This window comes from Schistocerca nitens, chromosome 9, assembly GCF_023898315.1.
Source record: "Schistocerca nitens isolate TAMUIC-IGC-003100 chromosome 9, iqSchNite1.1, whole genome shotgun sequence".
In the NCBI taxonomy this organism is placed as follows: Eukaryota; Metazoa; Arthropoda; class Insecta; order Orthoptera; family Acrididae; genus Schistocerca; species Schistocerca nitens.
In genome coordinates, this window is record NC_064622.1 from 356,609,187 (window position 1) to 356,627,281 (window position 18,095).

Here is an 18,095-nt window from a genome sequence, read left to right on the forward strand (position 1 = left end):
TGAACTGAGTCCCACTGGCTCAGTTTTGGTTTCAGTGAAAGACAACACTTCAAACTTGTCTGTTAGGGGGATCAGTACGACACCCTGTGTCCTCCCTGGTCTCCACCATCCTGTACAGGACGCCTAGATTTACCATTAACACATCATTCGCAGTCAGGTGGACAGGCAATAACAAATCCTGTGCACAGGAGACAGGATCCACTGGAGAGGTGTCACACGTACACGGCTCCCGGGAGCTCTTCCAACGTACCTATTTGCAGCAGCTGCCGATGGGTTGGCAGCAGACAGGGTAATTTCTGGCTGCTTACAAGCATCAAACAACTCATCCAGTGTTTGAGAACAGCATTCACAGTGGGGCTGCATTTTGGCTGGTAATATGTTTTACAAAAAGCACTCCGTCTTCAGCCCACGAGTGGCCTACCGGGACCATCTGACCGCCGTGCCATCCTCAGTGGAGGATGCGGATAGGAGGGGAGTGGGGTCAGCAGACCGCTCTCCTGGTCGTTATGATGGTGTTCTTGACCGAAGCCGCTACTATTCAGTCAAGTAGCTTCTCAATTGGCTTCGCAAGGCTGAGTGCACCCCAAAAAATGGCAACAGCGCATGGTGGCCTGGATGGTCACCCATCCAAGTGCCGACCACCCCCGACAGTGCTTAACTTCAGTGATCCCACGAGAACCGATGTATCCACTGCGGCAAGGCTGTTGCCATGTACTACAAGGCAGTAAAGAAATCTGTTGAGCTAAAAAGATGCTAGTTCCCTATAAGAATGCATGCTCAGGGGAATGGAGTTCTGATTTCCATCCATTGTTGCAGATTTTCTTTGATTTCCCCAAATTCGTTATCAGTTTATAACATGAAAATTCCTTTCAAATATGTCGCGAGTAATCTGTCCCTCCATCCTTATCCAACCAAGGTCGATTTCAATCTCTAAAGACCATGTTGTAAATGTGGCGCCTTTTTCCTCTCTCTCTCTCTCTCTCTCTCTCTCATTCATGTGTTGTTACATGTTCTCTATGCAGTTTTTGTGATTAGTGTGTATTTTGACTAAGTATTAACCTTCCTGTCCCTGTATTTATTTAAAGCCTTCCTTATAGTCTGGACAACCAGTGAGCCAGTGCACTTAGTTGCAACATTTACAGTATCCATTATATTAACGAAACTAGGCAGACTATTTCCTCTTGTTTTGTCACTTTCATTATGAATGTTAGACCATATTCATAATGGTTAAAATGCGTAACATTGGAGAACTTCACACATATTCGTAAGTGCCTCGGAGCGTGGCCTGCATGCCCCTCTCCTTCCCTGCCCACATCTCATCAGTGTCCCCTGTTGACTACCAAAAGGTTTAGTCGTGGTTTCTACTTATGACTGGGTCACAATATTATGAGTGACAATCTGGAGCGAAGATTTACTGCTGAAATATCAAGCTGATATTGCACTCCAGTGACTGCATATGATCAATGATATTGGAAAAGGTGATGATACACCAAAATGCCACGTAAAGAAATGTGTAGTAATGATTGTTGATGCACCTCTCTCATTTTCTTTCTTGAATGACATCATTTAAAGCCTCATGCTACAGACAGTTGCCAAAGGCCTGTTTCGTACCGAGTACTTGTATAAGCATTTTTCTAAGTAACTACCCATCCATGATTTTAATCTCGTGCACTGTGTAACAACATGTACACACAGTGTGAAAAATGTACGTCAGTCTGTGATCAAATTCTATTGTGGTTTTCCTGTTATTTTAAACATTCTGATTTTTGATGTAATTACACAGTGTGAACTTTCTTTTTCCTTGTTTTAGTAAAAGAAGATACATTTTCTTCAGAAGTTCTTGTCTCAAATTTAATGCATCAAGTCGACGATAAAATAAGAGAGTCAAAGGTACAGTTTGAGCAGTTACGGAACAGGTTTCAAAGAGAAGAGCAGGAACTTCAAAGTAAAATAGACATTGCTAGGTAAGTTGATTTAATTATTGACTAAGGGAATCAATGTATCTTATTTTCACAATTTGAAATTTCATCACAACAGCTAAGATTCGTGATTTATCTTTTATGGTAACTCATACATGAACCATAACATATTCATTGACTTTCGACTAAGAGATAGATAAATGAAGAAATAATATTTACTTGTATCCTTTTAGACATTAGTAGATACATCTGTGCTGATTACTTTGATGTTTTTCAGAGCCAGCAGTGTCTTACTATGAATATCAAAGAGTGATTGTGTACAGTATTTTAGTTGTGACTGTTTGAATTTGTAAATCCCGAATTAGAAACATAGTTACAAAAGATGTAAGCTGTGACAGGGAAAGGGTTATTCCTGACAAATTTTTGGAGTGACATTTTTTTCTTCAACTAAATTCATACGGTGTGATGTATTGTTATTTTGAGACGCGAATTACTCTGTTAGGCACTGGAAGAAGAAAAAGTTTCTTTCCTTTTTGCTGAAAAGTGCTATAACTTCTGTAAGTTACAGAGAAATTTTTCTAAGTTAACATGCAGCATCCTAACTCAGAAGACAGGGAGTGAACCAGACACAGGCAGAATGTACATAATGAGTTAACAATTATTATTCTGATATAGTGGCTAGCCTGAGTGTAGTTTTAAGGAATTTTGTCCATGCAAGTCTAGGCAGATTGCTTGTTAGTTCCCCATCCTTAATGGCTTAGTCATATGATGTATGTGGTGGCTGTGCAAGATTTGTACAGGATTTCAGAAGAGATTTCCTTGAAGCAAAGTTATGATTGAGAGTTTTGTCATTCTTTATGGCTAAGGTGAATACCCGATGGCGTGAACTTCAAAATCAAATCATTTGTATCGAAACTGGTAGTGCTCTAAGAAAAGAGCAAATAAAGTAGGTTTTGTAAAAAGAATCAAACACCGGAAGATACAGGCTAGAATAATAGTAATATGGATTAGAATAGATTCTACTCACCATATATAGGAGGTGTTGAATAGTGGACAGGATCATTTAAGACTGCCCTAATTCATGTTGTTGTAAAGAAAATAATTTCTACATGTTTAACATTTGTGACTTGTGAATCCAACACCCCATTTTGATTGAGACTGATAAAATTATCAGTGTCCTAGACTCCAACCCATCATATTCACTAGTTGATGGAGTGGTCTCTCCTACGTGGGTATCGTAGCTACTGTGGCACTCTCTCTGCATCACTTCAAACTAATTGCAAATATCTGTTATAGGTTATCTGTCTTGAGCTGCCTGCAATCTAATTAAAAAGAATTACACCAGACGCGCTTCGCTTTTATTTACAAAGCATTTCAGTCTGTCAGGAATTCTCAGATATTAAAACACAAACAATCTTTCCAAAGTTTTTAAGCTTTTAGAAAAAGATTGCATCTATGTTGGTCCAAGTAACCAACAAACCATTGCATTAGCTACCTTGTTACATTGACAGTTCTATTATGAGTTGACCACAATTTCTTTTGGGTTACTTCAGCTTGTGTGTAGAAGTTCAATATTCTGTAGAGTTTACATACAGGACAGTGCTTGATGTAATTTAGAGGTACATCACATAAATATGTGGATTATCTGTTTTACAGCAAAACTAACGTTACATTTGTAGCTGTAGTTTGAAATTGTGCAACAGCACATGCAGTAAAATGTGCAATGAACAGTTAATAGGATGAAGCATTTGTTATTTTGTATTTAATTTAATAGCTTCTGTCCTGAAATTTTCTTTTTCTTGGTGGAATAATATAATTTATTATTTATATTACCTTCTCCATATTGTATGCTCTCACTGTGTTTGTGTTTCAGAGTTTCATGTTGCTGGATCTAATTCTCATTTGTTCTATTGGACATTAACTTTTCTTTCTCTTATGTTTCTGTTTACTAGAGACACTAAAGCAAAGCTAGAGCAGGAAATCACCTCAAAAAAACGACAAGCAGAAGATAATAAAGCTGAAGAATGGAATGTCAAAACAGAAATTGAAGATGTAAGTACTATTTGTTTTTATGGTTGCACTAGATGTACATGTAGAATGAAGCAATGCATTTTAATTGCTTTAAAGAAGTTATGGTAATTTAAGAAAAAATTAGGTCAATTGAGGAAAAATTTTTATTTGAATTTTCATAACCAATGAAAGAGTGGAAAATGGGTTACCAAATTGACCAGTCTGGTTTGGGGAGGGGGGGGGGGGGGACGAATGATTGCTTGAAAGTAAAGAAAAAAAAGAAAGAGAGGTCAAATGTTTTATGGAATGATTTGTCAAAAAGTAAGAGATAAAATAGATTAGAGAACCATTTGACACATCTTTGAATGATGCTCAAAGTCATGTGTAGTAAATGAGTTGCTAATGAAAATTTAAAGTTCCACTGGGAAAATATCCTCTAATGTCATATATAAAATCTAAGTAGCCCGCAACTCGTGATCTGGTGGCTAGCATTGCTGCCTCTCGATCAGGGGGTCCCGGGTTCGATTCCTGGCCAGGTGGGGGATTTTCTGTGCCCGGTGACTGGGTGTTTGTGTTGCCCTCATCATTTCCTCATCATCACCATTCGTGACATTGGCTAGATTGTATTGTCTAAGAAATTGGACTGCAAAAATTTGGGACTTTGTGCAGGCACTGATGACTGCACAGTTGACCACCCCACAAACCAAACATCATCATCAAAATCTAAGTTAAACCTTAAACTTTAAATTCTCAATTGGCATCTCATTTACTGTACATGATTTTGAGCATCTTTCAGAGGCATGTCATTATTCCCTGATTTTACTTCTTACTTTCTATTAGCATCTGTAAGTAGGCTACTGTTCTCATGTATAATTATAACTCATTCCATATCCATACAATTCTCTTGTATACTGGATCTATCAAACGTGAATAAATGAATAAAATAAATAAATTACTTGTAGACAAATTATTTCACAAAACATTTGCCTTTCTTTCTTTCTTTTTTTAATCATACAACGATATTGTCATGAGATTCTGCATTGTCTCAGTTAGAAACTGAAAACATACCATCAGTCACACAGAGAAAACCTAAGATGCTATGGGGATATTGTGGTCAGGTATGGTGCGTGATTTCTTTAGTTGGTTTTATTAGTTCATATCTCACTGTGTATCACATCTACTAAGATTATTAACACATCTCAGTTTTGTGCAAGATGGATGCTGTCTGTACCTGTTGAGTTTTGCTCAAAAGCAAATGTGACCATATGTCATCAACGTTTTGCCCAATTTGAAAAGAATGCAACTGATTTGATGTGCCAGTTTGTTACTGTTGGTGTTGCATGGTACCACAATTTCAATTTAAAAATAAAATGGCCGTCAAAGCAATAGGGGAAAAGTGGTGGTCCTGTGGCAAAAGAGGGGAAACTGATTTCATATGCAGGAAAGGTTGTGGCCAATATTTTCCAGGCTCTAGAAGAGTATCTTCTTAATGATAATTTTGCAATGGAACAGAGGTGGGGATTGAAAATTATGAGATGCCTCAAAAAGTTATTCCATCTGTGGTTATAAGTAATATTTAACTGTGTGTGTGTGTGTGTGTGTGTGTGTGTGTGTGATAATAAATCACCATGACGTTTAAGTTATTTGTGCAGAAAGTAAAAACTTTGATCTTTTGTAAAAAAAGAAGTGAAGGGAGTTACTTTTTTGTCAAAGTATCCCATTTCTACACAGTGTTATGAAAAGGGTAGATTGCTACTCACCATATAGTGGAGATGCTGAATCACAGAAGTTATTCTCAATTACTATTCCACAACCTGTACCATCTTGATCTGTCCTACCAAGACCAGCTTTCCTGAATTGCACAGGTGGGAACTCTTCCTGCAATATATCCTAATTTCCCTTTACCCTCCTGGCATCAATCTTCATTAGTCACCATCCTTTATCCACCTATCCCCTTTCCAGTTCCCTTTCCAACACCTCACAACCTTCTATTCCACCAACGCACCCAAAGTAATTTTACTTATCTCCTTTTCCTCTACCCACCCCCATCCCCAACCACTGCTCCCCAACCCTCCCTGCCCTTGGTCAACCTGCTGACTGCACCTAGCTGCCCTACCCTCTCCTCTCCCTGCCTTGTCCCTGTATTCTCCCACAAGCAGAATTTTACTGTCCCCCACCTCTACCCTGCTATCCACCCCCCAGCCTCCTTCTTTCTCTTTTCTCTGTCCACCCAGATTGCTTCTCCCATCATCCACTGCTGCTTGCAGTATCGCCTCAGCTGCCAGAGACAGTGGACATGCGAATGGGACTTGAGTTTGTATGGTCGTGTGTGCGTGTATGTTGTCCAATGCAGAAGAAGCCTTTTGGCTTTTGATGTGCCTGTATGCGACTCAGCATCTCCACTGTATGATCACTAGAAATCTATCTTTTTCATAATATTTTAATTATTTCATCCTAGATTTTCCATTGTTTGATCAACTCCTTTCTATCATTGAGATGCGGGTATTTCTGCTCTATAGTTCCAAGGTTGTTGAAGGACCTGCAGTTCGCAAAAGCTAAACAGTGTGACTAGAAATCTATTGGAAAAATATATTTACTATTGTATTTTCCTACCCAGCCAAAAACACAAGGTTTTTTAAAATTTGATAAATACAAAATAGTTAAAGAATGTGATTCATAGTTTAAGATAATCCTTTTACTGATGAGAACAGTGTCATGTGGCGTATAATTTCAATCTATCAACAACTATTACTTTATTTGTCTTATTGTTGCAGAACATTGTATTTGAGGAGGAAAAGGTCCACATAAATTGTTGACTAACTTGATGCCTTACAAAATGAGAGATTCCTATTAAAAATTGTTGAACATGCACAGTGCTCACCGTATTTGGTACCTTCATATTTCTACCCATTCCTGCATCGAACGAGATTTGTTTCTTGAAACCATTTTTGAGGCCAGAGAAGACATCTAGGGAACCATAGATTAATATTTTTCAGACTTCACAGAGCCATTAATTGTAGATGGAATCTACTCACTAAAATGCTGTGCAGATGAAAATGTGCTGGAAAATATATGCATCTTTTTTTTCCTAAAAAGAAAAGTAGTTCACTGTAGGCCAAGATTACTCACATTGCCTTAGAATGGAATGGAGTTGAAATATCGATGCTCAGTGGGTATGGACCAGAATCATGAGAAAAAAAGGTGGCATTGATGTAGCAGAACCTTTTTGGATAAATGTCAAAAACTGATATTCAAGGTAGAATGTGCAACATTTCTAGCTGACTCCATCTTAATTCTCTCTCAGGGATGGTGAAAGTAAGGTAAAAATCAGAGGCATATAGTAGGCCAATTTTGCCTTGGTCCATATTCAAATCTAATAGGGCATTGAATAACTAGCAATATTAAGAAATGGCCTGCATAATGCATTGTATGATGGCTTGGGGAACGTATCTCAGTGGTAGAAATAGCAGAGATAAAAGTGACAATAGTGAGAGATGATATCTACAAAAATTGTTTATTTTCCATTCAATAAGACACATGACAAAAGATACCTCATGAAAATAATGCGTATCTGAACACTTCAGTTATCATGTTGTGATGTTTGGTATAAGATATCCACAGAGAGATACAGAAACCGATGAATGACAGCATATCTCTCAACAATTTGCCAACAGATGTTTCACTGTGTATGACTTGTGGGATACATTATCCAAGATGTAAAGAATAAGCGGTTTTAGTAAACCAGAGCAAAGAATATAGTATACAATTCAAGAAGAGATTATATTTTCACTCCATGATATATTTCCTTTTCTCTTCCTTACACCCTCCCACTCCGGCTGTTGCCTTTGTTTGGTAGGAAGGGTATAATTCACTCTTTAAAATATGCTCACAACAGAAATTATTGTATAACTAGACTTGGACTTTAATATGAAACTTGTTATTTAACTTGTAACCATATCAAATTTAAAGTTTTCTGAAATAATTGTGACACTTTCATTGGCACCATGGCACTCAAAACATTCAACAGTTGATTAATAGTTCATTCTGTAAATGCAGTGCAATCATCATGTGACGATGAAAATGTTATAAACTGATAACAGAAAATAATAATAAAATATATGTATGAATGCAGAGTCTCGCGGCGATAACATTGAATAAAATGTTCTCGGTTTTCCAACCACGTCCATTTCTTAAAACTACACGAGCTTTTGGCCAAGCACTCCTTGGCCATTGTCAGGTGGTATGACTGCCAGTGGGCTGTTGGTGCGCCCTTCTATACACTAGCTGCCGGCTGTGACGTCACTGGTGCCCGTGACATTGCCATATATGGGCACATTTTGAGTTGGCGTTTGATGTGCCCTCTTCAACCGCGTGATCGCTGAATCCCACGCAGCGCTGAGCTGCAAGCCGCCATCTCTCTTCAGGGAGTTTGCGGTAATTTTTATTTCAATAGCTTCCTTTATTAAACTGTCCCAGAAGCTGTTAGTGTGAGCCATGACAGAGGTATCATCAGGAAAAGAAACTTGCTTTGCTGCCAATCTGTGGCTCTGTGTCATGCAAGATAAGCCACCTGTTGAAAAGACACAAGATCAAATCAATCTTCAGGCCTCCAACAAAAATCCGTCAATTTCTGAGACCAGTTAAAGATGCAGTAGGTCTCAGAACACCTGGAGTCTACGAAATGCCTTGTGACTGTGGCCAGAAGTACATCGGATAAACAGTGCGCACTGTGGAACAACGCATGAGAGGTATTATAACCTAAGCTATCCAGAGAAATCTGCGTTAGCTGAGCATGCATTAGAAAACGGTTCCCACATAAAATTTGACGATACCTCTGTCGTGGCTCACACTAATGGCTTCTGGGACAGTTAAATAAAGGAAGCTATTGAAATAAAAATTACCGCAAACACCCTGAATAGAGACGGTGGCTTGCAGCTTAGCACTGCGTGGGATCCAGCGATCGCGCAGTTGAAGAGGGCACATCAAACGCCGACTCAAAACATGCCCATATATGGCAATGTCATGGGCACCAGTGACGTCACAGCCGACGGCTAGTGTATATAAGGGCGCACCAACAGCCCACTGGCAGTCATACCACTTGACAATGGCCAAGGAGTGCTTGGCCGAAAGCTCATGTAGTTTTAAGCAATTGATGTGGTTGGAAACCCGAGAACATTTTATTCAATAAAATATATGTCATCAATTTAGAGGCTGTTTGCTAAAAATAACATATGTTACAACACATCCACGGTGCTTCCAAAATCCCATCTGCTGAAAAACTGATTTGTTGTTTTGTTTTATAGATAGAGAAATCTGGTGAAGAACTTGTAAAATTAGGAAGAGAACTGGAGCAAGCAAAAACTAACTGGGAAACTGCTTGTCAAGAACTTGATGAAGAACAGCTGAAAAAAGAAATTAGAGATCAGCATCAAGAGAGCAACAGGTGATAAGTTACAGTAATCAATGTTTTGTTAAAATATTCTTCAACATTTATGTCATCCTTTGTTTTGAAGTGCCTTGGTGATACTACACTTGCATAATGATTTGAGCTTGACACTGAAATGTTCTAAATACATATTAATTTTTAAAATAGTATAATACCCTGAGTTCTCCTGAATGTGCTCTGATTTAAGGTGTAAGAATTTAATAGTGCCTATTTTACTTAATGTTGTTTGTATTTACATTGCTTCTGCCCTATTACAGCATGTAAATCTCAAGGAAGTGCCCCACCAAGTTCTGAGACATTGAATGTGTCATTGGTTGCCCTCTTCCTGATGTGGGCTGAATTGTTGTTGCCAAGTTTTTTTGGCAAACTGATCTAGAATAAGACCAAAGCTTTAGTTAATAGCAGATAAGTTCCATTTGTGTAGATTGGGGCCGTTAGCAGGCTAGCCCCACAAACCCAACCAGTTTTCTTCAAACCATCATACAGTGGCCTTCGGTCTGTGGATGGGACTTTACGTGTAGGGCAGTCAAATGCAAACCACACACATGCCACAGGGAGACCATGGAATGGCTTCATTCAAAACTAATCACCACACATGTTGAAGATATGTATCCCACTGTGAGACAAGACACTCAATTTCTGGTTCGTAGAATACAGTTGGCCGCTGACACTCACCACTGCACTCACTCTTGCACTTTGTTGTTCGAATGAAACCAACATCCACACGTCTTCCGCCATGTCGCCAAAGATGTGAAAATCACTCTGTGAAAGATACAGACTGTATGCGGCATGTTGCAGTGTTTCCCAATTAAATCACTGAAGCATAGCCTTCGTCCAATTGATGGTTCGGGGGCAGGCATTATCATGCAACAGGATGATTCTGCCCAGTAGACTGAGGTCAAACAGCAAAGCCAGCAGTGGAAACATACCTCATCTCCTCCTGCCAAAGAAATCTAAAGTTGTTCACTCAAGTTTGTAGAGTCATGATGACCACCTCTTTCAACTGCAGAGGTCCTCTGCTTGTCATGTTCCTCAATCCTGGAACCAAAACAAGTGTGCAATATTATGAAGACACTTTGCAGAAACTGAATCCCATCTTGTAGTCAAAACACCCAGGAATGTTGTTGGACAGAATCATCCTGTTGCATAATAATGCACACTCGCACACTGCCAATCAGAAAAAGTCTACACTTCAGCAATTTGATTGGGAAACATTGTGATGTCCTCTGTACAGCTTGGATTCTTCAGCGTATTATTGTCATATCTTTGGTGAGCTGAAGAAAGACATGCATGGATGTCAGTTTTTATCGGACGAGGAAGTGCAAGAGTGAGTGCATTTATGGATCCAGCAGCAGCCGACCACTTTCGGCAGAACAGGAATTGATCTTCTTGTCTCCTAGTGGGATAAATGTCTTAACATTTATGGTGATCAATTTTAAATGGAATCATTCCATGGCTTTCCCCAGGGGGCTCGCCACTCTTTGGTGGGTTCGTGCGTGGCTACCACGGGGCCCCAGTCTTTGCAGCATCTTTTCCCTTCTGTGCTGCATGTCTATCCTCTCGCTGTTCTTTTTCCCCTCCCTTGGAGAACATGTCTGGAATGCTATTGGCAATGTTCTACATTGTCTGTCCCTGATGTAAGAACACTGTTTTTCGCTCCCCTTTCCTTTCTTTGTTTCCTTCTCCTCTCGTTCCTCCGCTTTGGCATTTGAGGTTCCTCTTTTTCTTCTTCCTCCCAGTGAACTCCTGAAGGCCGGCCCACACATCTGATGCATAACAGGTGACTGGGTAACACGTAATTCCCAGCCACGGGTCAACAGGTTGGGTTCACACATATCCCTTGGTCCAGGCCAGGCCCAGGGAGGGGTGATTGCCTCGGCTGCTATCTTCCCAAATTACCCATTGGGCCCTCTGTCTTGTGTTGGGGAGGTGTGAACAATCACCTAAGGTGGGTGCATCCCCTTGTGAAGGACGGCCCCCAGTTGAAAGGAGCGCACCATCAGAGATGCTGGCAATCATGAGGGATTTTCTCACAATGAGCCAATCACCTTCACAATCAATGCCTACAAAACCTATACGTAATAAGGCTAATCATTCAAAGACCCTTCCCGCTGCACCACGATTTCCATACTGAAAATGGTCAGTCCTTCGCCACAGTAAATAAGTTTATTATTCAGAAAGGTATTGCTGCAATTGCTGGCCCTGTGAAATCTTGCTCTCATTTATGGAATGGCACTTTGCTTTTGGAGGCTACTTCTTATTCTCAAGCACAACAACAGCTTGCCTCCTTGCTTCTCCACGGCTACCATGTTCGTGTCTAGACGCGTAGAACTTTGAATTCTTCCCGTGGTGTTGTTCACACTAGGCTGCTCTCTGAAATTATCACAGTCTGGCTGCACATGCAGAACCCGATGCGCTACTACCAGTGTCATCATTTCAACCACACTATAACGTCTTCTGGACACCTAGCCAAATGTGTAACCATTGGTAGGGATGCACATGAGGGCGACTTTCTGTCTCCTTCTCCCCGCTGTATCAGCTGCAATGGTGGCCGTGCCGCCTCCTCTCTGGATTGTCCCGTGTATCTTGATGAGCTGGCTGTCCAAGAGATCTGGGTAAAGGAAAAAGTTCCATAACCAGTCGCTCGCGAGTTCCTGGCTAGTCACAAACCCTGAGTTCTCCCATCTGGCACCTATAGTTCTGTTCTTGTTACCCTTCTCTCCATGAAGGACATGGCCATGCAGACATGCGACTTCAACTTCAGCTCTGAGGTTGTGAAATCAGCCATTGCCAAGGAAGCATTGCCATCCCCCTGTCCAGCTGTGCAACAAGCCATCAAACTCTCGCCTCAAGGGGCGAAGCCACCAGCTACACTACCGGTAGGATGGAAACGACAGAAGGAGTACTCCCGTGAAGACTTCCTACGTCCCTTCAGCCAAAGGACACTTGAGTCTTCCTCTAACCTGAAAGGCTCAAAGGAGTCCACCGAAGGCAAACGGTCTCCTCCTTCGCCAACTCGAAGATCCTCATTGACGGTGTTGCCACGTGATACCTTAGCCCAGCCAGCCTTTGTGTCGCTGGTGCGCACCACCAACGATTTTTCAGCGTTGGACTCCACAGACACACAGTACAATCAAGCCAATACTTCTGTCGACCCCATGGAGCAGGATTCTCCTGCTTCTGTGCCCTGTAGTAGCGACTCTTCACAGGCTGTCACTCAGCAGCCAGTAAGGTGACACCCCTACATCTCTTCCTCATCATGATTGTCCTCCAATGGAACGTTTGCGGCCTTTGGTCCCACAAAGAGGATTTATGGCTGTTTTTAGCATCCCAGCAGCCCCTCGTACCCTGCCTTCAGGAAACATAATTGCGCCCTCATGACCGCTTTGTGCTTTCACATTTCTTCCTGGTTCGTTTCGACCTTCCCCCTGAGGTCAGCATTCCATCTCATGGGGGCGTTATGCAATCATACAGGATGACATTCATAGTCAACCCATCTCCCTGACTATCCATCTTCAAGCTGTTGCAATTCGCCTTTTCCTTCCCTACCTGACTTTTTCTCTCTGTACCATTTATGTCCCTCCGTCATTCGATGTCACCATGGCAGACTTTCTTCAGCTTATCAGGCAGCTACCACCCCAAATTCTGCTACTCGGTGACTTTAATGCACATCATCCCCTCACAAACGTTATCCTTACTGCTGCAGAATGTTCCATTCCTCACACTTCTTCTTTACCACTCCGTGTCCCAGTCCCTTGCTGGACTGAGATGTGTCACGACACAATTCGCACGCGGAGACATGCTCTCCGAGTTTTAACCATCATCCTACAATGGCAAACTGCATTCATTATAAACAGGTGCATGCAGAGTGTCATTGCGTTCTTCGGGATAGCAAGAAAGCTAGCTAGATTTCATTCACTAGCTCTTTTAACAGTTCCACTCCTTCCTCTGTCGTGTGGGCCAACTTCCGAAGGCTTTCTGGGACCGAGATCCATTTGCCAATTTCTGGCCTGACAGTAGCAGATGATGTTATCGTGGACCCTGTTGCTGTCTCCAACACCTTGGGCCACCATTTTGCGGAAGTTTTGAGCTTTTCCCACTATCACCCTGCCTTCATTCATCGGAAACGAGTGGAGGCAGCTTGGACGATACCCTTGTCTTCTCAGAATCATGAGTGCTACAATACCACCCTTACTATGAGGGAGCTAGATCATGCTCTCAGTTCATCTCGATCCTCCACCCAAGAGTCAGACACTGTCCACACTCAGATATTGCAGCACCTTTCTCTTACAAGCAAGCACTTTCTGCTTAACATGTACAACTGCATCTGGGCAAAGGGAACATTTCCCGGACTTTGACCTGAAGCTCCCGTCATACCCATACCGAAGCCCAGTAAGGACAAAAACCTTCCTTCTAGCTACCGCTCCATCTCTCTCACCAATTGTGCTTGCAAGGTGCTGGAACATATGATTCATGACTGGCTGGTATGGTGGCTTGAGTCTCGCAATTTTCTAACTAATGCACAGTGTGGATTTCGAGTGCGGCATTGTGCAGTTGACCATTTCGTTACTTTGTCCACCCATCTCATGAATGGTTTTGCCCGGAAATCCCAAACTGCAGCGGTGTTTTTCGATTTAGAGAAGGCCTATGACACCTGCTGGAAAACTGGTATCCTCCGTACTCTTTACAAGTGGGGCTTCTGTTGCCGCCTGCCCTGTTGCCTTCAGCAATTTTTAAAAGACCAAGTTTTCAAGGTGTTTGTGGATTCTACCTTGTCGGATGCCTTTATCCAGGAAAATGGTGTGCCTCAAGGTTCCCTCCTGAATGTCGTCCTCTTTGCTATCACCATTAACCCTATAATGGCCTATCTCCAGCTCCCTTTTTGTTGATGATGTTGCCATCTATTGCAGCTCTCCACAGACCTGTCTCACTGAGCAGCGTCTTTAGTGGTGTCTTGATCGTCTTTACTCCTGGAGCATTGACAATGGCTTTCATATTTTCACTGACAAAACATTATGTATGAATTTCTGGCATGCAAATTGTTTTTTTCCACCTCTTTACATCTTGGGACTGTTGCCCTACTGTTTGTTGAAACTATTAAATTCCTGGGGCTGATGCTCGATGGGAAACTCTCTTGGTCCTCCCATGTGTATTACCTGGCAGACCACTGTACACAGTTCCTCAGTGTCCTGTGTGCCCCTATGGTACTTCCTAGGGTGCCAGTTGAACCATCCTCCTCCATTTGTCCCCCCTGCAGGTCCGGGGTAAAAATAGGCCCGAGGTATTCCTGCCTGTCGTAAGAGGCGACTAAAAGGAGTTTCAACCGTTTCGGCATTCCATGTGATGGTCCCCCTTGGGGTTTGACCTCCTTTTTCAAAATTCTACAGAAGTACGAGCCTTTTAGGGAAGGACACCTTACGTGGTGTATCACTGGTCCTCAGTGCACTAAGACCTTGACACTCAGCATTGTAACGGCATGGTAACCACACCCACTATTCCTCAAATTGGTCCTAAACACCTGATGGGTTGCACAAGTTACTCCCATAGTGCGTCCCCATCTGCACCTACGATCATGATGGACTTTCCATGGCACCCGAAATCCAGCACGGTAGCCAGCCCGTTGTGGTGGGATCGTCATGTACCCTCTAGGTTGTAGCCCCCTGACAACACAGAGATCGTACTGCCGATACCTGAGCTGCACCCTCCCCACGTCGGCCAAGGAGTAGATGCCCGTCTCCTTGGGGCATCGGGACTCCCGCCAACGGTCATCCTGCCAGGTGGCCCTTGCTGAGGCTGGGTGGCGCCCGTGGGGAGAGCCCCTGGTCGGAGTGGGTGGTATTGGGGTGGACGTTTCGCAGATGAAACGTCAACATGTATCAGGTCGCTCTGCGGCCGAGTCTTTTAAAAAGAAAGGTACTGTCTCTGGTTCTGGTTCTCCTGCCCTTTCCCCCTTGGCCACTCCCTGGGAGGAAGGACAGGCCCGCCGGCTTGGGGCGAAGTACTTCCCCCGCTATTTAGTCTATTCTCCAACCGATGGGGGGACGTTCGCCACCTCCAAGCCCATGTTCTTTGTCCAGCACATCGAGGACATCTTCGGGGAAATCGAGGCTCTGAGTAAAATGCGTTCGGGGTCCGTTCTTATAAAGACCGCCTCTGCCACACAGTCGGCGGTGCTCCAGGCGTGCGACCGACTAGGGGACATCCCAGTGTCTATTGTCCCGCATCTGGCACTGAATAGGACGCAGAGTGTTATTTTTCATCGGGACCTCCTGCTGCAATCTGATGAGGAGCTCGGGGCCAACCTGGAGCGCCGAGGCGTGCATTTCGTCCGGCGAGTTCAGCGCGGCCCCAAAGACGGTCACATCGACACTGGGGCCTTTATCCTCGCGTTCGAGGGGATCGTTCTCCCGGAGAAGGTAAAGGTGATGTGCTACCGGTGCGACGTGCGACCTTACCTCCCACCTCCTATGCGCTGCTTTCGGTGTTTGCGCTTTGGGCACATGTCGTCACGGTGTGAGGCTGAGCCCCTTTGTGGCGATTGTGAACGTCCTCTTCGTGAGGAACATACATACACCCCACCACCTCGGTGCGTCAATTGTCCTGGCATCCACTCGCCTAGATCTTTAGACTGCCCCGCATATCAGAAGGAGAAGAAGATTCAAGAATTAAAAACTTTGGATCGTCTCTCTTATTCTGAGGCCAGGAAGAAGTATGACCGCCTCCATCCCGTGACGTTGACAACTTCGTTTGCCTCAGTCGTGTCCACTTCTTCCACAGTATCCTCACCCCTATCCTGTCTCCCCTCCACCTCCTCACCCCATCCGAGGTCTATGCCTCTGCCTCCCAAATCCCTCCCTTCCAAATCCTCCTCCCTCGCGGCCCCTGCCCCCTCTGCCCCGGGGGCCACCCTTCCTCCTCCTCCCCCTCCGACGCCTGAGAAGCGATCCTCTTCTCAGGCGTCCATCGGGGAAACGTTCCGGACCCCGGCTTCCGAGGTCCGGCGTTCCAAAATGGACCCCGCGCGTGAGGACCTTCTTCGGGTCCAGCCTACCATCCCCGTGCCTCCTCGGACTTCCAAGAAGGCCTCCAAGAAGAAATCTTTATCCCCCTCTCCACCTCGGCACGTTTCGTCTGACGCTCCATCCATGAGTCGCTGCTCCCGGCCGTCCTCAGTTTCGCCGGGACGCTCTGCTGCCAGGCGCTCAGCTGGCCTCTCGTCGGCGAATGATGCTGCCCCTCCTACGCAACCCGGGAAAGCGGCCGCCGCTGGCGACGACTCGATGGAACAGGATCCGCCTCCCGCCGATTGTAGCGTTGTTCCCTCGACACCTGGCCCTCCGCGGCCGTCGAGGTGACCAGCTCTTCACCCGTTTCGTTCCCCCTCTTTTCTGACTAGCGATGGCTTTGTTACATTGGAACATAAGAGGTATTCGATCTAATCGGGAGGAATTACAACTGCTCCTCCGCCTGCACTGTCCGCTCGGCCTTGGTCTCCAGGAAACCAAGTTGCGCCCAACTGACCGTATTGCTTTTACCCACTATACCTCGGAGCGGTCTGACCTCCCCCCTGTGGACGGTATTCCAGCTCATGGTGGGGTCATGTTGCTCGTTCGGGACGATGTCTATTACCATCCCCTCCCATTGACCACCCCACTCCAAGCAATAGCTGTCCGTATTACTCTTTCTGCCTTTACTTTTTCTGTTTGTACCGTCTACACTCCATCGTCATCCGCAGTTAGTTGGGCTGACATGATGCACCTGATTGCTCAGCTTCCTCCGCCGTTTTTATTGTTTGGCGACTTCAGTGTCCATCATCCCCTTTGTGGCTCTCCTGCATCCTGTCAGAGAGGCTCCCTCTTGGCGGATGTCTTCAACCATCTCAATCTTGTCTGCCTCAATACTGGCGCCCCGACTTTCCTCTCGGACTCTACTCATACCTCCTCCCACTTGGACCTCTCGATCTGTTCTACCACTCTTGCCCGTCGGTTCGAGTGGTATGTTCTTTCTGACACCTATTCGAGCGACCACTTCCCATGTGTCGTTTGTCTCCTGCACCACACCCCATCCCCACGTCCTTCGAGCTGGAACATACCGAAAGCTGACTGGGGACTTTACTCCTCCCTGGCGACCTTTCCGGACCACGATTTTCTCAGTTGTGACAGTCAGGTCGAATACCTCACGGCTGTTATCATCAATGCTGCCGAACGTTCCATTCCTCGTACTGCCTCTTCTTCACGTCGCTTTTCCATCCCCTGGTGGAATGAGGCTTGTCAAGACGCTATCCGTGCTCGATGACGTGCTTTGTGCTTTACGCACCTTTCGCCGCCATCCTACGTTGGCGAATTGTATTGGATACAAACGACTTTGAGCGCAATGCCGTAGAGTTATCAAAGACAGCAAAAAAGCTTGTTGGGCATCTTTCACCAGCTCCTTTAACAGTTTTACTCCCTCTTCTGTCGTCTGGGGTGGCCTGCGCCAGCTGTCGGGCATTAAGGCCCACTCCTCGGTACCTGGCCTGACTTCAGGTGACGAGGTCCTTGTTGATCCTATGGATATCTCCAACACCTTCGGCCGCTTTTTCGCGGAGGTTTCAAGCTCCGCCCATTACCACCCTGCCTTCCTTCCCAGGAAAGAGGCAGAAGAGGCTCGGCGACCTTCCTTCCACTCGCTGAATCTGGAAAATTATAATGTCCCCTTTACTATGCGGGAACTCGAACGTG

At 44.3% G+C, this 18,095-nt stretch overlaps 1 protein-coding gene across 1 annotated transcript in view; it reads left to right on the forward strand.

The window, feature by feature from the left end:
• The window catches only part of LOC126203286 (DNA repair protein RAD50), a 323,733-nt gene that overhangs the window by 177,058 nt on the left and 128,580 nt on the right, over positions 1-18,095 (forward strand). The window contains exons 8-10 of the mRNA XM_049937544.1: positions 1,811-1,964; positions 3,872-3,971; positions 9,233-9,372. Of these exons, the coding sequence (XP_049793501.1) occupies positions 1,811-1,964; positions 3,872-3,971; positions 9,233-9,372 (394 nt within the window). The remainder of the gene's footprint in view (positions 1-1,810; positions 1,965-3,871; positions 3,972-9,232; positions 9,373-18,095) is intronic.